This window comes from Lotus japonicus, chromosome 2 (assembly GCF_012489685.1).
Source record: "Lotus japonicus ecotype B-129 chromosome 2, LjGifu_v1.2".
NCBI classification, from domain to species: Eukaryota; Viridiplantae; Streptophyta; class Magnoliopsida; order Fabales; family Fabaceae; genus Lotus; species Lotus japonicus.
Window position 1 is genome coordinate 69,170,013 of NC_080042.1, and position 23,342 is coordinate 69,193,354.

Consider the following 23,342-nt stretch of genomic DNA (forward strand, 5'->3'; position numbering starts at 1 on the left):
CCTCTGTTTTGGTCGGATGAGAAATACCAACCACCAAGCCCACCACCATCTGTTCACTAGCTACGGGTTTGGGTTCAGGTTCGGCTTAGTCGGGTATCGGTTTGACCGTGGGTCCGCACGGGTTGTAAATCATGAAAATAATCAGAAAAAATGAACAAAAAGATGAACGAAACATATCTGGATTTAAATGGTAACAAAGATGAAAGTAATGGTAACAAAGAACAAGCTAAACAAAAGATCTGCAATGAATTACTAAAGGGTGAGAAACTACAAGAGATAAAGACTTGACTCAAGAATCCATGAACCTGACGATGATGGATGAAAAAAGTATGATTGGAGGTGAGGATTAGACAGCGATGGCATGCACATCTACCAAATTCTTCGATCTTGAGGACAATGATGCCATGAATATACTCGTTGACATTCAGTGATCTAGAGCGTTTTTGGCATGTGGTTGCTGTTCGTGACGACTAGAATGGCGCAGTGAAGGTTCATCCTCATAGCTTGGACCGAATTAGGGTTTGTTAATTGTTGAGTGATCGAAGAAGGAGAAGTTGTGAGGCATAAGGACAAGAAGGTTAGGGTCGTTGAGTGATGGAGAAGGAGATGAGACATAGTGTGGCTGCAAAAAAGGAGTAAACCAGATACTAGGGTTTGAGAAGAGCAGTGACTGTGTCTTGGTGCAGTTGAGAAAGGGAGAACAAAGGTGTTAATGCGGCGACTGGGATTTCTGGCAATGGTGGGCATGACAAGGGCAACTTCGGTTGGTTCGAAATCATCTGGTCTAAACCACCCTAAGCCAAACCTTTTCACCTGTGAGACCCGTAAATCGGTCCGACCACCCTGATTTCACAAAAATATGCTCAGTTTTGGTGGATTCGGTTCGCTCGACCTATATTGGAGACCCTAATCAGTGCATTACATATTTTTAGTATATTGGTGTTGTACCTTAAAGAAGGCCTTGAAGGGAATATTTATCCACATATTCTCAAATCCTAATATATTAAGAACAAAAAAACAAGGTTGTTATAACACTATGCTCCCAATGCACTATTTATTTATGAAAATACAGTGAAGACTTTTTCACCAATGACCTACTAGAAGGGAGATATTTTTTTTTGGTGTTTCGAAAAACTAACCAAACAAGAGACAGAAACTAAGACAAAGCTAATGAGTCTTGCAGTAGCAAGACTTCTAACTCCGGCGCCAGATGCTCCACTAGCTGGACTCCAAGGCCCAGCTATTTAATCTAGTTGGGACAAAATTCTTAAAAGATGTAATTATAGTTGCCACCAGCTTAAGCAATATTGTCATTCCTTAAAAATTGTTTAATTAACTTTCCTGTGTACATGTCATCCAGTTTTATTCTTGAGGTTTCATAGGTTTAGGTGAAACCTAATTTAAAGAAACCAGTTCTGTAATGAATAGACTAATTAAGCGGAGAAAATGCAATGCGCCTCTGGAATCAACTTTAGCATAGAAACAAACAAAGTAAAGAACTAATTTAAGCAAGAAAATCTTGTCTACATATTAGGACCGCCATTAATTTTCACTGGTAAAAAAATAAATGCTGTCTCATTCTTGAAGACGTGCCACTACCTGGTTCGTCCTTCTATCAGTGTCATTAAACTTGTAGTAATAGGCTAGGATCGATTTCCAGTTTTCCACGCCAAGGTTCATCAACTATGTCATCTGCCCCTTTTTGTAAAAGAATCAACCAAAAGTCACCTGCACGTATGGCTGAGGTCCTTGCTTTGATTCTGACACTTAATCTAAGATTAAAAAACTTACTAAATTAGAAGGGATAGTGCATGTGTATGTACTTATATGCTTGTCTGGATGTGCAATAATTAAATAAGGCACACTTACTGCATATTTGAAAATATTTTATAATTATGGGAAGAAATTTCGGTGAGTAGCTTCTAAATTCGAATTTGACTAGACAGAAATTCATCTAAACATGTTGTTATACTATATCTCTACATTATTTAAGGATTACAATTCTAGTTAGATGTGTTTGTTGATTTTTCAAACATACTAAATATCACAATGTTACACAAGGCTATCCTTGTTGTTTGTGTTTATTTGAATATCAGTTGAGTATCACAATGTTTGTGTATTTTCATTTCAATCCAACAATGATAAACTTGCTTCTCTGTTCATTGCTCCGAATGGACATTTAACTTGGTGACTTGGTGTAAATGATAAAACACACACATAGCCTTAGTATTTTGGTTCATCTTAGAGAGAATATGCAAGACAAAGAAAAAAAAACAAAAAGGGTGAGTGAGAAAAGAGAATTAATTAGGTTTATGTGGGCGAGAGATATATGCATGGTAGAAAAGTTCAGAACGGGTGGCATCCATCCATGGGTTGAGGGAGACTCTGGCTTACCATCCATCATATACGTTCATAAATTGAGAAAAGGGGACCATTAATTCAAGTGGAGGCTTTCAATGTGCTCTTTTGTTTGATGTTGATTTCTGAATCAAACAAAAGTAGAAAGTAGACAGGCTGAACATTACTTGGATTTGGCAGAGAACAACCTCACCATTCGTTCTGAATTTGATATATATATGATATGGTTGCATATGCTGGCTTTCTCCATTGATTATTGATCTTCTTTTCCACAAAAAGAAAAAACCCGACAAATTTGAGATGAGGTACACTAATGCGGCTTTATACATTGGCAAGTGATTGGCTATGGCACTTTATGCTATTATCTTAAATTTTGCATATGTCAATTATGTGCAATATAAGATGTGCACTTGCATTGCTGGTTACTTGCTTAGGATTAATTTGTAGGGTTGGCATTTAACATTTTTTCACCTTTATTCCCATCACAACTCTTTTTTCACATGTTTAATTAGGATGAAATTATAGCTGTGGTGTCTATTTGCATAAACTATTAAGTTTAGGGTAGTTTCATACATTTTTTCCCTTTATCATCATCCGATGAAATAACAAACATATAGTAAAGTGAGACAAGGACTAGGAGGATTAGGATTTACTTATGTTAAATGAAACTACGAACTTAAATTGAGACAACTACTAGGAGGATTAAGATTTTCTTATATGTCCTTTAACATTATCATATCACAGGAGAGAATCTTTATATGTTATGACTTAGGAATCTGAGAGACAAAATGCCTTAGTACAACCTCTATTTTTTTACAAAATGTAATTTTTTGTCAAGATGTTTTTTCCTTTTTTTTGTCAAAGGTTCATCGAATTAAGGCGTAAGCCAAGCCAAACGGCACTTACAAGCAAATGGTATCAAACCCTAGAAGGAGCACATATAGTATAGCACACAAATACACATTACAAAACAAGCCAGCGTGCTCGATCTAATACACTTGAATCAGTGAAGTCCAAGCTAAACACACCAAAGACTAAGCAAACCACAACAAACACACTCCTATATGCTTTTTCCTTTATGAAAAATTGTCTTTTTTTTGGTCCAGAACCAAATGTCCTTTTTTTTCTTTCAAAATGTCCTTTTTTTTTTTTTTGTCAAAGGTTAAAGTTCATTCAATACCTAAAGGGTTGCCTAACGGCACTTACAACATGTGAGGCGAAACCTCAGCGAGCGATATCGCAATGCGCAAGATAAGCAATTAAAGGACAGGCATGCACACTCATACAGAGCTGAAACATCCAGCTGAAATCATGATGTAAAAAACCCTAAAAGTATAACAAAAGCCCCTTACAAGACTCAAGGCAGATTAACAGAGACACCAGTTGTCTTCTGAGCGGAAAAATTTCATCTTCAAATTTAAACAGCACTCCCATGTTGCAAACTCTTCGGCTCTGCCGGAGTTGAACTTGTGCGGCTATTGGAGGAGCACAGACGAGGCTTCAGCGGCATCAATGGGGACTAACTAGCATCTCTGAAAATAAAGACAGGAGAAAGGAAGCTTCTGTAACCACAGGAACAAGGTCAGAGTACAACCTAAATGAGCATCATGATAGAGGCCACATTCTATGCCCTCACCAACAGGATCAATATTGGGAAGCCCAAATCTAATTTGGGTAGGCTCACCCTAACAGAACCTGCTCTAATTTGTAGATGTGGAAATAGATAATATTAGGCTGAATTTTGTGTTAATATATTAATCTTAATTAAAAAAATTAAGACTTCAGTTTGACATCTTATGTGTTATATGCTTTCTTAAGGCAAAGGAATAATGATATTATTTTTTTATGGATTCAATGGTTATCATAGTAATTGTCCGAACATAGCCGGAGGCGTCACTACTTCGTCATGCTTTCTTGTTTTTATCCACTCCTCTTACATGTTCTAACTTTTAGAACCTTTTATATAAATCTCTAAGGAAAGCAAGAGTGTGACCTTCCTCACAATCATATGAGAAGAGCCGAGGGTGTGATGTGTTGGGGTCAAATTAGGGATCATATTTTGGATCCACGAATTGAGTCAAGTCAAAGCGAAGTTGGATCAATGTCCTAGTAAGGTGAAGTCAAAGAAAAGCCAATGAAATTGGGCCCTAATGATATCAAGTTAGATGGGCTGGTCCATGGGCAGCCAATGACCCAACTCGGAACAAACAGAAATTCTATCTATCTGACATAAAACAATATTATTCAATAAGATGTATTTTATCAGTTATCACCCAAAAAAATATGTATTTAATATTAAAATGAATTCCAATTTAAATATCATGATCTATTTATTTTCTGCACCATCCATACTCGATTGTCAGATCCGTACGTCCCTCCTAATTACAAAGCTCGTCCACAACTGCATGGAAATCCAAGAACATATATACTTGTGTCTGTTACAGTTTAGTTAATTCGTTTGGATAAGGTATAGCCAGCTGTACTAAGCTCAGTGTTAAGATTTACATGAGGAACAAGTTTTGAGAAAAAACATTTCCTGATAGAGGATTGAGTTTGGTATCCATCCACAGCAGGTTTTGGGTTTTGGCTATTGAATAATAGGCATTTAAATACCTATGAGAATCATATATAGCTTATTTGGATTAGCATCTTTTCCTCATAATCATTAATGGAACTAAGAGCTAATGATAATAATGATAATAGTTTCCGAGTTTTGATACGTTCACACCTTCATTCTCTTACATCTCATTTACATTTTTTTCTCTTTCTCATTCTTCTTTTCCTATCACATTATCTGTTATATCACACATTTTCTCTTTTCTACCATCATATCTTATAAGGTGGAGGTGTAATTAAACTGTGTTCGGATTATTTTCCGTAGTTTTTCTCTAGAACTGAATCTGGCTTCGAATCAATTGGATGCCAACAGCACCGAAAAATGTCCTTAAACCATCTTGGTACCTTGCTAGATTACAGAATCAACAACGTTTGTTTGGAACTATGAATGGTTGGTAGCATACAGTTAGGAAAACCTGAAAACAGTACATTGAATTCTTCTGTGAATTGAAATATGAAAAACTGGTTTCTAGTTTCTAGGACTTTCACATACCGTGTGCGGTTGGTATAAACTAATGAATATTGAATATTGAATATTGAATAATGAATTACCCTCCAATTATTATGTCTCACCGGTTAAAGTTACTCTGGGAACAAATGGTCAATAAAATAACGATTATATAGGCTTAGGGACTGATTCAGCATGTTACAACTTACAATAGTATCCAGCCAAAACCGCCCACTGGTTGATTTGCTCCACTTTCCCTTTCTCCGTTTTGCTTTGAGTGCTACCTCAGTCTCTGCCACAGCCCCTGGTTTTTGTACTATAATAATATTTGATTCATATTAGTTGGGGATACATAACATTCGCACAAGAGTAAGCATTCGTTAGCATGCACTTAAACATAAAAAGTGGATGAAACTCTTTTTATAAATTGGATATTCATTCAAGTCGCACTCAACTGGTATCCAAACACACTTAATTAGTTAAAATATTATGTGTACAACAATAATATTGGACTACCTAAACATTAGTTGATTAGAGAAGTGTGAGCTAACTTGTTAAGAGATTTGAATCAAGAGTCACTACTTTATAAAAGTTTTACCTAATCATCAATTTGAGAGTTCATCCCAAAGCTATGTATTTAGAGATACCCCCATGTGAAATTAGACTCCAAAAGCAGTAAGTTAAAGACTTGGTTTACAAGCGAAAAATCTAGTTGCTGATCCAAACAAATGATAAAAAAATGTAAATGATCTGAACATAGCAAAATTTGCTTGGATGTGTCATTCTCAAGGCACTCTTAACAAAATATCCAATCACTTTAAGTCTTTTCCAACTGTAGTAAACTTTCAAATTACTTTAAGTAGCTTCTAGTTAGAGTGTTAAGAGAGTTTTAAATCTTTTTTGTAGCCCTATATATACCCTATCTAGTTATATATCTTCAGCAAACAAAATCTTAGCACTGAAATGGCTATCCCTATCATAGATTTCAGCACTCTCAATGGAGACAAAAGGGGTGAAACCATGGCACTTCTGCATGAGGCTTGTAAGAACTGGGGGTGCTTTCTGGTAAAGAGAATAAGATTTTTGATAGTTCTCCCTTCCAAGTTCAAATCCCATTCCCTCCTTTCTATCTAGACTTGGTTAAGTTTTCTATTTAACACATTGTTTATGCAGATTGAGAACCATGGAATTGACAAGAGCCTTATGGAGAAGGTGAAGCAGCTGATTAACACTCACTATGAGGAAAACCTGAAGCAAAGCTTTTACGAGTCTGAGAAAGCAAAGAGCTTGGAGAAAAAACAGAAAGCTTCTGATATAGATTGGGAAAGTGCTTTCTTCATTTGGCATCGTCCCAAATCTAACATCAAGCAGATTTCAAACCTCTCTGAGGAGCTTCGGTTAGTCAACTCAAAATCTCTATCTCTTTCTCTCAAACAAACACACAAACATTGTAGAATGCACAATTCTCAATCTTAAGATACACATGCACATAATCTTATACAAAATATATGTAAATGCATGCAGGCAAACAATGGATCAGTACATTGAAAAACTCATTCAACTAGCAGAGGACTTATCTGGGCTCATGAGTGAAAACCTTGGTTTGGAGAAGGATTACATCAAGAAAGCATTTTCTGGAAGTGATGGTCCAGCAATGGGAACAAAAGTAGCCAAGTACCCTCAATGTCCAAACCCAGAACTGGTGAGAGGACTCAGAGAGCACACAGATGCTGGTGGTATCATCCTTTTGCTCCAGGATGATCAAGTTCCTGGATTGGAGTTTTCCAAAGATGGCAAATGGGTGGAGATCCCACCTTCAAAGAACAATGCCATTTTTATCAACACAGGTGACCAAATTGAAGTGTTGAGCAATGGATTGTATAAGAGTGTTGTACACAGGGTCATGGCTGATAAGAATGGAAGCAGACTTTCGATTGCAAGTTTTTATAACCCAATTGGTGAAGCCATTATTTCCCCTGCTCCTAAACTCTTGTATCCAAGTAATTACCGCTATGGTGATTATTTGGAGCTTTATGGAAAAACCAAGTTCGGTGATAAGGGTCCCAGATTTGAGTCCATCAAGAATGTGGTAAATGGGGACTATAATCTTGTACCTTGATCCTTAAAGAATAAAGAGTATACCACAGTCCACAAGTCATGTTCCCCCCACAAAAAAAGGCCAGAAAGGAAAATGTAAGAGGAGGACATGTTTCATTTTTGCTTTTTCTATTATGTTTTTAAGCTTTTACAAATAACAATGCAACACATGTTTTTCATTTGATTCCTGGAAGGAAAATCATATATGATGCTCTTTCTTGATCATCTTTTTCTCTTCTTAGTTCTTTCCTTTTTTTATTTATTTGACTATGCTTTCAAATTTTCATTAAAGTGGTACAGGCATTACACCAAACAGCAGTTAAAATCTTCCTTCTAATCTGATATTCTGATAGCACAAACCAGGAGTATAATAGCCTTGGAAATCCCAGCAAGGAACCAATCAGTTTAGGGTTAGAGGAAAATTGGAGAGAACAAATAAAACTGGGAGGCAAGCTCATTTTTTGATATTTTCCTCATTCATTGTTAGGGTAAACCCATAGTCTAAGGAGAGTCATACAAGAGGCATCATTCTACTAGTAGGAACATTCTACACTATAGAGCCTTCAAGTTAACTTTTCCACCATTAACTAAGTGCTTTAGAAACGTAGTGAAGAGTAGTTAAAGAATATGAAACATATTGTTTTCACAAATTAAAGACTAAATGGTGTCTTGTTTACCAAGGAAGCATAAAGTTCAAATAGAATTCCACCATTAACTTAGTACTTTTGAAACGTACTGAAGAGTAGTCAAAGAATATGAAACATATCATCCTCACAAAATGAAGACTAATAAGAACAGTACTTATTGTTTACCCTCCCTCACCCCCACAATCCACAATTCCCGGTATATCTTTCTGATATAAACTTCTTTAGAAAATTGAAGGCCAAAATACTAACAAAACAATCAACTTATCAAGAACAAACTTGTATTTAAAGAGACTACCAACGTTATATGGAAAAAATATACTCTGCATCAGTGTTTGAGAAGATTTGTATGTCAGTAAAAAAACATGTGAGGATACTCAACTGTTTGGAAACAATATACCTCCGCATCCATATACTCTGCTGAACACTGGCTCATATGGCGGTTTGAAGGAGATACTCAACTGTCAGAAGATCCCTATTTAACACAAAAATGGGATACACAGTGAGGAAAGCAAATTAATTGTTTGAGTGGAAAAATGTATCATAGTTCTTCAATCAACCCACTCATCATATCGCTGGAAATCCTCCTCCTTGAACCAACTTCTCTGGCCATTTGCACATTTTTCAGTATCTGCAAAATGAGGATATGGTGAAAAAATTTAGAAAAACAAATACAATCAAGTTTTCAGCAAATTTCAAGCAAAAAGTGGAACACAAGACTTAGCCCATGAGAGTCGTGTTGAAATCAGTTGGAAAGTGTAGCACCAGACAAAATAACTCTTTTGCATTGCTTGACCATTAACAGTATCCCCTATCTCAGAGCTTGAATAATGAGGCAAACATCACCTCTGTACACAACCTATTCATTATACAGATATGCAGAATTTCATATTTTAAAGTTCTTGAACTTAAAACCAAGAATATGGATATGTTTGAATCATTCAATTTCAAAACATCGTTAGGAACATAAAGCCCCCCCCCCCCCCCCCCCAAAGCACTTTCCAGTAGGAGAAACAGGTACCTATCCCAGAAAAATATCCATTTATGGCGCACAAAATATCATATAAATCTTTGGTACTGCTTCACAGTTCTCAGTATGCTGTATCAATTCAGAAAGTCAGCAATCAGTATTCCAAAACCCTCTTACAATTAGGCACCAACAAGCAGCCATTACAGAGAACTTCAAACTACCTCTCGCATCTAGACCTCGGAACAAGGAACATGTCAACTAATCGAGTATAAATGTATATGCAAAAATGTCAGAAAGTTTTTTTATAATAATCAAGTATAAAAGTACATGCAAAAATGTTATGCAAATGACATGGTAATAATATCATGAATAAAAGACATTTGAATGAACCTCCCATGTTACCGGATGGACAGCTGCGCATTACATAATACTATAATAGTAGTTAGTATGTGTCTACATGATAATAGAGCCATGCCAGCATATGTTACAAAATATTTATTTTGTATGTTATAACTATCGAAGATACATATTGCAATTAGAAATAAATTATTCACCACTCTTGCCTATATCATTCTCTGAGATCTCCAAGAAATTAAGCTACATAAAGGATAACCTTAAAAGAATAAAAGACAAATAGAACAAACAGGAATAAACACAGCTCCCAAGACTTAAAAACATGTCCACTACAGACACAAGTGCTGACAGTGTAAAAGTGAGAACTGGATTTATCTAGCATTATGCAAAAGAAAGTTATCATCGCAAACAATCAACTGATACATAAAATTTGCAGGTGAGACAAGAATATAAAATTGATGATATGAAGGACAAATATTAGCTAAACCTCCGAAGGACAATGAAGAAAATATGATACGACAGATGGGAAAAAACTCATTTTGGTCCCCGAAAGATACACTTGTTATTAATTTGTCCCTGATACTCTCCTTCATTCTTGATTTTCAATAACAAATACTTTTTTTTCGTTCCAACATCAATCTTTATTCTTGGTCTCTCAATCTCCATAGGTCTAGCAATTTGATCCCCCAAGTTCAGATATACTAATGTCAGTGATGTGCAGATTCGATGGAGGATATAAAGTACTGGGGATTCGTATTGTGAGGGATCAACCTAATCTTAATTAATTGATAACTTCTGACTTTCAGGGACCAAAGTAAGTTCTACTCTAAAACAACTAGATGGAAAAAAAAAAAAAACTCTCACTTTCTAACTGGAAACTAGAGAGTAGTGATCTTAGAAAAAGACAATAAAAAGGCCGTGAAAGAAAAAAGAAAGATACTTTTGAACTAGTACTTATCAGAAATTACTGGTAGGAGTAAAATGTTCATGTCCAAAGATACTGAAAGCACCTCATTTGTTACTCCAAATTATGGGATGAGGACGAATGTGTATGCATTGGCAATCTTCTTATGATGCACATGAATTCTGGTTGCAGAGCTCTGAACACATAACTCTCAGTTTAACTAGTCAGCACTTGAGTCAAATGTTTTTTTCCCATTGCTCTAGTATGACATTACATCTAAGAATCTCTATATCAAGGGGTCAGGGTTTATTTGCTCTTATCATGTAAATGCAATTAATTGTCTACAAGTATAACCAAAGCATGAGTCCGACGAGGTTAAACTAGGAACTATGCTCTCAAGTAAACTTTAGACAGATATATTATAATAACAACGAACCTGCCCAAGGAGCAAATCACGGATATATACACCCATTGTAGTCATTCGTCCATTAGATCCAGGAGAAAATTCCTGTAACGAAGGATCATAATTTTGATATGAATAATAACTTGCATAGCACTTTCAGGTGGTATCACAAGAATAGATGACAATTCAAGAAAACTGAAACCCAACAAGTAAACTATTATTCTAAGAAAAAGGACCATTTACGCAAAAAATATAAAATAAATAACAAAATCTTGATAGATTTGTTTAAACCCACATCTGGCACACAAAAAATATTGACACGGCATGCTATTTGCGTAGTTCCATATGAAGCAACTATAAATAGTGGTTAGCCAAGTAGAAAATAGAATATTGCAAAAAATTAAAGGTGTGTGACATCAAAGTTCTAGCACCTTGATCAAAATCCTTGTAGATAAAATCCAATTTGAGTCATGGGGGAAGTACATGTAAATGCAAAAAAGTCAACAGTCAATTTATTTTAAGTCAAATAATGAAGAAAAAAACAAATATAATTATCAGAGCAGAGTGAGAAGAAAGAGACAATAGATCAAAAACCTAATAAATGTCATTGGACGATAGACTTCTGGGGCTATAAAGATAATAACCATATTCTCATACCTCATCATCCTTTATATGTGGTTCAAACCAGCTCCACAGAGTCTTTGGATCAGCAACGTATCTCAGATAGAGAAACCCAACCTATAAACAATAAAGGGAATCAATGCAAAGCATAAGATAAACAGACAGGAAATAAAAACAACCAAGAAACTTGACATAGACCTAAAAAAAATTAAAAAAATGTAGAAAAGCAGCTGCAGAAAACCTCTTATGATGATGCCAGGTAGAATACAACCAAACCATACATTGTCTCGTTAAAGAAAACTCGAGATCAAGAGAAGGGAATACAAGGTGCAAGTTAGTGCATTCCTAACATTGTGAAAATTAGAAGTAAAAAGGCAGAGATGTTATTGGTTCATTCAAAATATCATTGAAGCATATGATCCTATGATCTATCTACTATCTCCCGGTCTTAACTATCTTACATGGGAAATTCAACAAACCAACTAACACACTCGGGACCTAAGGGACATATTCATCATCCGAAAGGGGACAGCGAGAAAGGCAACATGGGTCAGCAATCGAAATTACCATTCTCGGGACTTAAAGGACATATTCATCATATCGTTTTAGGGACTTGCATACTCATAAAGTGGAAGCCTTTAAGACCCCCAAGAAGGCTTGGGGCCCTCAAATTACCATCATCCCAAAAGGAACAGCGACAAAGGAAACAAGGGTCCACAAGCAAAATTACCATTATCGGGACTTAAGGGACATATTCATCATCCGAAAAAGGACAGCGACAAAGGCAACATGAGTCCGCAGTCGAAATTTCCATTCTCGGGACTTAAGGGACATATTCATCATCCGAAAAGGGACAGCGACAAATGCAACATTGGGTCCGCAATTGAAATTTCCATTCTAGGGACTTAAGGGACATATTCATCATCCGGAAAGGCACAGCAACAACGGCAACAACGGTCGGAAATCTCATCCGAAAAGGGACAGTGACAAAGGCAGCATGGGTCTGCAATCAAAATTATCATTCTCGCGATTTTAGGGTCATCTTAGCCATCTCGTATTTAGGGACTTGCATACTCTGAAAGGGAACCCCTTAGGCACCCAAAGAAGGCTCAGCCATCAAACTACCATCATCCAAAAATGCAAAAAACAGGGACAGGGACAAACGCAACAGGGTCCATAATCGATGTTGGCACTCTCGCTGAGAGAAACCCTAAATCAGAAAAGCGATGAAGAAACTTGAAGAAGAAACCCTAATCGGGCACAGAGAAGAAAGAAAGAGAGGGAAAGACAAACCCTAAATCGAAATCCAAACACGTTAATCTCAGAAAGAAAGAAAGAGGAAGAGCACGAAGGTTACCCCTCTCTCGCTCTCTGTAGAAACCAACGAGAAGCCATGAACAAGATTAACGTGCTTTCCCTCTCTCTCTCTCTCTCTCTGGGATTCTTCTTCTTCGCGCCATCTCCAACCGCGCTTTCGCTTTGTGGTTCCAACCGCTATATTTTCTTTCTTCAAACTGAACTGGACAAGACAAGTGTTTATTTATAACGTTACTGTGCGTGAAGATTAAGCACAAAATAACACAAGCGTGTTTCTCACGCGTCTTGATTTTGATTCTATTTTTATTTTAAATCTTTTTTCTTAACGGTAAAAATCTCGAGTAAATCCAAATAGAATCAAGTTTAAATCTTGAGTAGTATTAAATAAAGATTTCTTAATCTGGGTTACAAGATGTGATAAATTAAGAAAAAAAAATCGAATATGTTTTTTATTCTATTAAATTTTTCAAAATTTACTTCTTATGCATCCATAATGTAAAATGGTTTATTTAATAATATATTATCATTTTTTTTGAAATGAAAAATATATTATCATCTTATTTAATATCAAATCATTTCTTAAACTCAACAAAATAATGATATCACAAAATAATATCTTTTTAAACAGAAAATAAATTAAAATTTGAAATCAGATTTTGTCCACCTCAACAACTATGAAAAATATTTTCATATGTTTGGATAAATCAATGTAAAATTGTTTTTTAGCAAGAAACTATCTAAGTAAGAAAATACATTTTATCTTTCAAAAAAAAAAAGAAAACACATTTTAAAATAAATAATAAAAAATATATAGGAAAATAATTTTATAAAATTAAAAAAATGAACTTTTAAATAACAAGTTGAGTAATTTCATAAAAAAAAACAAGTTGAGTAAACCATTTGATTAAATAATTTTATATAAAGATACAATGGATAAGTAAACAAATTATAGAAATAAAAATGAAAATCATATCTAAAATCGAGTACTTATTTCAAGGCTCAGATAAAGTTAATCTTTGCAATTCATAAACTAGTGGACATGAAGCATTTTCCATCTTTTTCAAAGGGTGAAAACAACTCAAATTTTATGAAGGCATGTTTTTCCGGTCTTTATTCTAATATTTGTTATTGAATAAAATGATAAAGCTGAATGTTTTTACCTAATATTAAAAAATAAAGGTTTCCAATTAAAGTAATTATTAACTATTACAAGTTAATATTTATTGCATGATTCTCTTCGAGTTTGTTACACTACTCACCGTATATAAATAGATGTTTAGGGAAAACTCTTGAAAAACCCTAATACCCTATACGTACCAACTCTAATCTTTATTTCTCCGTCAAATTCAATTTAAAATTAAAGAATAAATGATTTAGTATTTTTTCTAAGATTTGGTTTTTAAAATCAAATGAGTGAAATAGCTTCACCCTTCATCTCTAACCAACTAACCTTGTTCTTCCCTTTTGTTGTCCGGGACTCCGGTTGCGCACAACCACGAATTTAGATCCTCTTCACCATTTTATTCCCTCCAACCCCTACAGCCACATCCTAGCCATTAACTTTTATATTCAAAAGCTTTGATTAAATTGAAATTGAGAGATAACTTAAATGATTTATTGGGGACCAATCAAAACACCGTTGTACATGCATCCGTTTGAGAGGATTCGAATCCCAAAGCCACCACCCTTCCTAGCGGTGTGAGGTACGGTCGTACTGGTTGCAAGACCATCATCTCTTCTCACGATGTACAGGTTCGGAGCTCGTCCTCAACCTTCACAAAGGAACAAATTTGATCGTCTAGTGAGATACAAGATGAAGATGACAAGGAGGAGAGAGGCATTCATGACCCACCCTCAAACGCACGCACAAAAAAGGATCAACATTTTAAAACTGGACCGGACATTGGTTAAGACAACGATTTAAGATTCAAAGGCTCAATCATGTTGAACCGTGGTTGAACCGGTATTAATTAAATAGTATTTTAAAAAAAATTATAGTGTATTAAATATATCAAAAATATTAATATAGAGAGAAATTTGAGATATGATAGAAAAATAGAATAAATATATGAAGAGAAAATTTATGGAAATGAAATAAAAGAAAAAATAAGATGTAAAGTATAAATAAATCAAAAACCCATAATTTATTTTTCTCTTCGCTTATTGTCTTTCTTGCCATTACACACTATGAATTATTTATCAATCTGTCCCTTTTAATCTTCTCTCTACCCATGTTAGTACCTCAAGCTAGTTCTTGAGGATGTTCATTGCACCAAAATATATGAACCAGTTGGAAAACCAAACCAAAGAAAGAGAAACCCCTCCCACTTCCACAAATTGAATCCCTGGACCAGCATCTTCATATATCTGCTCCTCCACCAGTCAAGTGTTTAGGTTGCAACCTCAAAGCAGATCAGCAACTGATGGGGGTAAGCAACAACATAACTGCAGTGCTGAACTTCATAGCTCTCATGGCCTCAATACCCATCATAGCCTCTGGTGTGTGGCTAGCCTCCAAGCCAGACAATGAGTGCATCCACACCTTCCGCTGGCACGTCCTCATCCTCGGCATTTTCATTCTTCTCGGCTCCATAACTAGCTTCATCGGGGCTTACTGGAACAAACAGGGCCTCTTGGCCTTTTACCTTTGCTGCATGGCCATCCTCATCGCCCTTCTCCTTTTTCTCCTTGTCTTTGCATTCATCGTTACTCGACCCGATGGAAGCTATGCTGTTCCCGGTAGAGGCTACAGGGAGTCCAGGATCGATGGATTCTCTGCCTGGCTCAGGAACCATGTCACGGATTCTCGGAGCTGGAACAGAATAAGGATGTGTTTGGCTGATTCTGATGTCTGCATTAAGCTCACCCAGGATTACATCACTGCTGATCAATTCTTCAACTCTCATATCACTCCTTTACAGGTCTCTCTCTTTCTCTGCCACCTTTTTCTTCATATCTCATAAAAGTTTATATCTTAATTCTAATTTGTTGACTCTGTTAGTTATTATTAGTGTTTCTTCTTTCAATTTACTGAGCTCAACTCTACTTTCAGTTGCACTGCAAATCAAGCTCTTACTTCCTCACAGATCAGCCAGTGGTTTTCTCTTTCTTCCCTAGAAACAAACTAGATATAGATTATAAAAATATATGCTTGGGTCAAAATCACCGTAGACAGAAACAATTTTCTTTAGCTTATTGATTGTCCACTGTGATTTTACCTTCACTGCGATTTGTTTTCTAAACAGGCACTAACATGTCACCATGTTATATGCTCAAAAAACTTTTAATTGCTGATCTTTAGAGTTCTTAGAAGTTAGAAACATACATAGGAGGTCACATTATGCATAGAGGATGAATAAACTGTTACTTTCACTGATAGGTTTTAAATTGCTTGGATTTTCCACATCACAGTTTTTTTGTAAGATCAGATTGACACTAACTGTAATTGAAGCAGGATAACCTGGTACTAGGATAGGAAGTATGGTTGTGCCCTTAGAAAAGGTCTATACCAGCTGAAAAAGCTACTAACTGATTCACTTAAAGAGAAATTGTGCAATTTTATATCAGAATAAAGTAATTAGCCAAGAATAGTTAAGTTCATCTTTTTTGTTTCTATTGCACATGATAATAAAAGTCTTGCTATTGTTGCCAGCTTGTGGCCTCTGTATTTAGATTTGTTTGCTTTAACTCTCTTCTTTGTCATATTCCTGTCTTTACTTTTTTCCTTGGAAAACAAAACTTTTCATTACTCTTGTTAATTCAATTCCTTCTATTGGTTTAAAAGTCAGGGTGTTGTAAACCTCCAACTGCTTGTGGGTACAATTATGTGAACCCAATACTTTGGATAAGCCCTGTGAATCCTATGGCAGACCCAGATTGCTACTTATGGAACAATGACCAGAACCAGCTCTGCTACAACTGCAATGCATGCAAGGCAGGTCTACTTGGGAAGCTCAGAAAAGAGTGGAGGAAAGCCAATATCATCTTGGTTGTGGCTGTGGTGGTTCTTATCTGGGTCTATCTCATTGCCTGTAGTGCCTACAAAAATGCTAAAACAGAAGACCTCTTCCGCCGCTACAAACGGGGTTGGGTTTGATCCATTTTCCTCCCGATAATCTAGAACTTTCAAATTAGAGCATTTTTGGATTGGCTTCTCTTCCATCAGAATCAATCATGGAAGTCGGACGCAACTTACATAACCTTCCCTCCATGATTGACTCTGACTTTAAAATTAATTGTAGAAAGATGTATCCAGTCTCTTTTTTTATTAAAAAAAAAAAACAATCTTTTTCACAAGTGCAAATATTCCTTTTCTAGTTCTCTCTAGATAGTGGTTAACAAGTGGTTCAGGAAGAGATCTTCCAAGTTAAAACTAGATAACACTAATAGAATCCTGATTCTAGCTTTTCTCAGAGCATGGTTATTCTATGTCAAATTGTCAGTGGTTTCTAGTTTTTTCTATTAGATCTTTTATAACAAAGCTGGTACATTAACCTTTGATGCTAGTATCCACAATCTAAACATGCATGCACGTGTGACACCCACTTTACTTTGTATTTTAATTCTCTGAACGCGTGAAGCAAAAAGCCAACCAACCCCAGGGACTGTAAAGAAACTAGAGCTTTTGGAATCTTGATGCTTCCAGATCTCTCAGGAACCGAAAGAAAGACCTTCCCAGTTCTTTTGGGTAAACTAGCAATTTTTAATGCATGGTTTAGAGTACAAGAAACGAAGAGATCAGAATTCAATTTGTGTATTCAATAAATTTATTTATCTACTGGATAATGCATATGTTGATAGGCCACAAGAATATAGTTGATAGCTCAGAAAAATTGCTTTAAAAAATTTAAAAATAAAAATTACATACAATGTGAAGAGAATCTCCCATCAGAGTCACTGCTGATAAGTAGACACATTGATACAAATTCTTTCAGTTCATATTTATCTCAAGCAGTAGAGACCTTCCTAGAGTACACAATGTACATGGGATCAGAGCGTCCAGGATTAGGAGATATATCGACAGCCTACAGAAAAACGTAAACGGCATTAAACCTTCAATTTACTTCAGAAATAGTAACACTTTCATACCATATGAAACATTGCAGAGACTTGTCATAATATCATAATTTTTTAATGACTATTAGTTGAAACATGGAAGGATCATGCAAGCTTAATCACAAGGAGCAAGTTTTGTTGCACGCAGAGTTATGAGTCAGATAAATTAACAGTTAGTGTGTGAGAACTAAGAAGTAAAGAATATACAACACAGGGGGAAGAGTAGGTTAGATATTAGAAAGAGTTAGAGATTCATGCAGCTTGAAGCTTGTCCCCACAAAATGTGTCAACTTAAATGGGAAAAATAATCATGACTGTGCAGATAGCTGAATGTCTTTCAAACAGACAAGATAAGAAATTATCAGTTAATGAATTACCTGAGGGGGTTCAAATCCACCAGCATAATGGAAATATGAACCAACAATCATAACATGATCAGCATCCCCAGTTGATGTCCATATAGAAATGGCTTTTGTCCAGAAGCACCGGTTTGAAAAGCTAATATCATCAATGAAGTCGTCCTTAGTCAGTTGTAAAGCACATAAGAGATATAAGACCAATAAATGTAAGAACATCATTAAGCGGAAAACAGGCAATCCTCATAAGATTTCTTATTTATTTGATTACAGTATGAAACAAAGAAACATCTTGTCTACATTTGATACAAATGAAAGTAAATCTTAGCCACTTAAGTGTAACAGAGCTTGGATATGTATGATCGAAACATGAGCTGAACTTGTAAAAAGTGCATTTACTGTGAAAAATGGCATCTCAAAAATAATTAGATGAGCCACTTTTATGATAAGAAATGGTCTAAAATTGTCAACCACAACTAAAGTTGTCTTCTATAGTGTAAAATTTCTTACAGATTGTTTTATAAATGCTATGTTCATTGATTTTAAATATTTACATTAGGAAAAGATTTAACATTTTATATGCATTATGCATATGTCTGGCACTTCAGCCTACTTGTGTAGCCTACTTTTCATTGTTCTTTCCTCTTCGGCTACAAGAACCTAGGTATTTTCTAAACATGATTTCTTAACCTGGAATATTGATTCTCTGTACTGGATTGTTAGAAGAGTACAGAAAAGCTCTGAGGATGGATTACTTAGTTTATACACATGAATAAGTTTAAGTATCCAAGAAAGTGATGATTTTGTAGGAAAGTGCTTCATGACAAGTTTTCTTTCGATATTAGATTTTATAAAACTGCTAATTTGAAGTGATTCCAAATTGAAAGTTGACAATATTTTATCACCTCATTATGGCCAGTCCACCTGGCTTGAGTATCCTGGACATCTCCTTGAAAACATCAAGAGGCTTTGTTATATAATCAACACTGACCTGCAGTGCATATTCAATTTTCACGTTTTAAATGGCTGAGATACATGCTAAACAAGAACATGGACACAATTTTAGCCCCAGAAGCATTGGAGTCTTTTGAGTCAGAAAAATAAATAAGTATTTCTGCAGGATAGCTTATCACATGAAACTATAGTCAATCCCAGAGTTGCCAAATCCATGTAGTTAAGAGTGATTAAAATCAGCTAATCTAGTGAAGAAGCAGTCAAGTTGTTTAACAAGGAAAGTCAATTTTATTCTAAGTTATGTGGTTCTCAATGTGATGATAAAAAAGGAGTAGTACTACTATATGATGATCCATTATCTCTCTTTTAGAAATACAATCAGCATGTATGTCATAACTAATAATTAGTGTGGTTGTTATCTGAAATTTCTCAAGGAAGAATGCTAAAATCAAAACTGTAATAACTAAACCCTAAGCTTTAACTGTAACATGATAAACTTATATTACAGGAGATTAAATCAAATTAAAATTCAAAGACTGAAAAAATATACGTTTTACAAATGCATGCCAATTGCATGCATCACTTGCAATAGTTTCAAGCAAAAAAGTTAAGATACATGGAAAGTGTGTTTACCACATTAGTGATGATGTCGAAAGAGTTATCTTCAAATGGAAGTCTGGGGTTCACATTTAAGTCTTGTACAATATATTCCGTGAGGACCTACAAAAGTAACAAACTCTATTAACTACTGGCTAAATTATTTCATTCAAGCTATAGAATCATGTACAAAATTTAATTACATATAATTAAAGGCATATGGCCATCAAATAGCGCAATAAGAGCATCGTCTTACCGGGTTCCTCTTCAGCTCTTCTTCATTCAAGCCTAATCCCACCACTCGTTCTTGGCTGTATCCTGGTGGAAAATGGCTGACCTAATGCAAAATGAAGATTTATGATAATGTGTAAATGCAATACACTGGAATAGAAATTGAGTTACAGTACTAAATCTCTTACCCAACTGCTACACATATCCAAAATGCTTACTCCAGGAGAGTTGCTGGGTGGGAACACCTTGGAGTAGTACTTAGTCAGGGCAGCAATTGCAGGGTCATCAATGTGCGTCACAAATCGAGGGGATTCATAAAACATAGTATCTGGTGACCTAAAGGGAAAATTCACTGATATTATATATATAAAGATTAACAAAATAAAGAAGGGAGTTAAGAAATGTGTGAACCAATATGTGTCTAATAAACAGTGAAAAAATAATGTAGCAGATAAGGATATTAGAAACAAAAGGTAAAAGAGTCAAAACAGAAACTTTAATAACATAAATCCACACACTAAGAAAAAAATAGCTATTTTTCACATTTAAGCCATGCTTCATTACCTAAATTCTACAAGATTGATACAACAGAGACTGTAAACCCATTGTAGTTTATAGTAACTTTAGTAATTGATAACGATAATATACAGATAAAGATCCATTTAGTTCAGAATTATAACTTCCTTTAAGGAAAGAAAATATAAAGATAAAACACATGCCAACATGTCTTTATAGCAACAAGGAATTGTACTGCATAATCCATAAATTGCTACGCCTAGATTCCATAATGTGCACGAACAAATGGAAAGCACAGTGAGGAAAGCAGATTAATTAGTTCAAGGGGGAAAATGTGATCACAGTTCTTCAATCAACTTACTCATCATATCGCAGGAAATCCTCCTCCTTGAAGGGGAACTGCTCTGGCCATTCCACATTTTTAAGTATCTGCAAAATGTGAATATTGGTCAAAGAATTAGAAAAAAAAATACAATTAAATATTCATCAACTTTCAAGCAACAAGTGGAACACAAGACTTTAGTCATGAGAGTCATGTTGACAACATAGCCAATGGATCAGTTGATTAAAAATGGTGCAGCACTAGACAAAATAACACTTTTGCATAGCTTGAATTGTTTTAAACACCAATCCATATGCTCCATTTTACAGCTTGAATAATGAGGCTAACATCACCTCTGTACTATGACTTATTAATCACAGTTATCAACATTCAACACCAAAAGTCCATCAAAATTGTAATTAGGGGCAATGGGGCAAGATTGTTTATCAGATATACATAATACCCAATTGATCAAAGGAGCATAAGCATTCACTGGGGGCCTAAAGTTAATAACTTTGTCTCTTGTCCTTCCTCTAGAGCAACACATAGAAAATCAACCAACTCATACAAATTCAAGTAGTTAAAAAGGGAAATTTTGAAAAGAAAAAAAAACTAAAAGGTCAAAAATTTCACAAAGATAAGAACTGGATATATCACCTCATCCACAGAGGGACCACCAGTTATCCTTGCAGAAGCAATGAAGGACTTGCCACCAGACATGCCCACAAACTGAGACAAGAATGAAGCAGCTCCAAATCCCAAAAGCATGCGGCGAGGACCCTTAACTCTTCGGTTCCAGTTCTTGACTAGATTAGCTGCAATGGCAGAAGAGGAAGCACTACCAGCAACAAAACATGTCAAAGGAAATTGTGTGTGGAACCTGAGTCCGAGGAAATTGGCCATGTTGGAGCTTCACTGAGCAAGCCATGGTGGTGCTATGCTGTCCCAAATGAACATGGTACTCTAGGATAGGATCATTTTCACCGTTGGATTATCCTCTGACATCGTTGATGGGTCGAACCTTCAAGTGATGTCTATGCATGTTACGTGGCTCTCTTATCTTCTCACCTGTTTTTTTGGTCAAATTCTCACCTTTTAATCACTGCAAAAATATTTCATAACAAATTAATTTGGGCCAAGGATCAAACAATTTCAGCTTTTTGAAACAATACTAATTGTCCTTAATAATAATTTGGAGGGTTAATCATGTTTATAGTCCATGTAAAGTAGGGGTGAACTAAATCTGATCTCTCAAAAGAACTCATAGTTTTTACTTTTTAGTCACAACAGTATTGAAATATGTGAAATTAGTCTCTATCGTAGTTTTTTTAGTGGTCTTTGTGTATTAGCGGTAATTTTTAACTGTTAGAGATTATTTATTCTTGATTTAGTGGCGGTTTAAACCGCCTTGAAATGAAACGAGAGACTAGTTTCACTCATTTCATTAATGTTGGGAATTAAAAGCTATGAACGAGAAATCAAATTCAATTCACCCCTATTTTACATAAACTAAAAACATATTCAACCCTCATTTGGAGAATGCAATCATAATTCACAAGATACAAAAAAGGATTAAAAAAATTGGTCATATTTTTTATGAACCATGACATTCGTAAATGAAGAAGTAAAAAGAAAAAAACATGTCTGAAAAAGAAGAACGTAAATGTGAAAAGCATGTTGGAAAAAAAAAAAAACAAATGTGTGTGTGATAGGAGGCTTTTGTTTTTTTGTGTTTTGCATTGTGACAATGAAATTTGAATTGTTAACTTCGTACGAATTAAATGTTCATACTAGTCATAATCAAAAAAAAATGTTCATACTAGTTGGATCTTTGTTGCTTAAGCAACGAGTTTTTCTTTTCGTAGATATTTTTTTTAAGCATTAGAGTGTTTCTGTCACTCAGTCATAAAGCAATACATTGCATCTAAAAACAAAGACCTGCATGAGTTCAATGAGACCTAATTTCCCTAATTTTTTTGTTAGATAATTGATGTGCATGACATGCAAAGATAGTGACGAAATGTCATTAGTATTCTTTCGTAAGTCATTTGTATCAATTCTCAAACACACCTTGTTTTTGAAACTAAACACACCTTTGAGATATTTTTCAATTATTGACGTTATGATATGTCCACATAGTTTAGTTTATATGCTCTGCCCCTACCAATCTTTTTGTCTTGTGCGAGGAAATACAAGTGTTGTAGAAAGTGACATTATAAATTGGTTAATTAGATACATAATCATAAACAATTGGAGCAGATCATGCACTGCCAATCTCAAAGATGGAGGTAGATCTCAAGCGCGCAGGCAAAAAAATTAGCATGTGTTATGAACTTTCAGAATTATTATCAATGTTACATGTCATGTTACAATATGAGCCCTTCTACTATATCCACTTTCATGACTAAAGTGGATTCCTTCGATCAATCAACAAAACAAAAGTGTTTAGTTTAGACAAAAGTGTATTTAAACTTTATTATCGTTGAAGTAGGGCTGCACCCACCGTGGGACAGTTTTAAAACTGGCCCACGGTGGTCCAAATTCATTTTTGTATGATAAGACAAGAATATCCTCATCTT

The 23,342-nt window shown here is 35.3% G+C and overlaps 4 protein-coding genes across 4 annotated transcripts; 2 read left to right on the forward strand and 2 right to left on the reverse strand.

Moving 5' to 3' along the window:
- Positions 1-3,649: 3,649 nt before the first annotated feature.
- On the reverse strand, positions 3,650-13,220 carry LOC130736936 (pre-mRNA splicing factor SR-like 1). The gene is made up of 8 exons (XM_057588710.1): positions 13,210-13,220; positions 12,773-12,929; positions 11,452-11,532; positions 10,828-10,899; positions 8,728-8,794; positions 8,564-8,638; positions 5,632-5,738; positions 3,650-3,890 (listed from the first exon to the last, which is right to left on the reverse strand). Exons 1-6 carry the CDS (start codon positions 13,218-13,220, stop codon positions 8,628-8,630), a joined length of 399 nt encoding a protein of 132 aa, XP_057444693.1. The 3' UTR covers positions 3,650-3,890; positions 5,632-5,738; positions 8,564-8,627.
- LOC130739102 (1-aminocyclopropane-1-carboxylate oxidase 1) lies at positions 6,159-7,698 on the forward strand. The gene is made up of 3 exons (XM_057591333.1): positions 6,159-6,487; positions 6,596-6,819; positions 6,947-7,698. The coding sequence occupies exons 1-3, from the start codon at positions 6,386-6,388 to the stop codon at positions 7,539-7,541; spliced, it is 921 nt and encodes a 306-aa protein (XP_057447316.1). The 5' UTR covers positions 6,159-6,385; the 3' UTR covers positions 7,542-7,698.
- A 1,758-nt stretch (positions 13,221-14,978) lies between the features above and the next one.
- On the forward strand, positions 14,979-16,837 carry LOC130739105 (tetraspanin-2). The gene is made up of 2 exons (XM_057591335.1): positions 14,979-15,653; positions 16,517-16,837. Exons 1-2 carry the CDS (start codon positions 15,156-15,158, stop codon positions 16,826-16,828), a joined length of 810 nt encoding a protein of 269 aa, XP_057447318.1. The 5' UTR covers positions 14,979-15,155; the 3' UTR covers positions 16,829-16,837.
- A 638-nt stretch (positions 16,838-17,475) lies between these two features.
- LOC130739103 (uncharacterized) lies at positions 17,476-21,779 on the reverse strand. Its single transcript, XM_057591334.1, has 8 exons — positions 21,421-21,779; positions 20,803-20,870; positions 20,114-20,261; positions 19,951-20,031; positions 19,731-19,817; positions 19,049-19,134; positions 18,165-18,285; positions 17,476-17,756 (listed from the first exon to the last, which is right to left on the reverse strand). The coding sequence occupies exons 1-8, from the start codon at positions 21,664-21,666 to the stop codon at positions 17,679-17,681; spliced, it is 915 nt and encodes a 304-aa protein (XP_057447317.1). The 5' UTR covers positions 21,667-21,779; the 3' UTR covers positions 17,476-17,678.
- Positions 21,780-23,342: the final 1,563 nt, after the last annotated feature.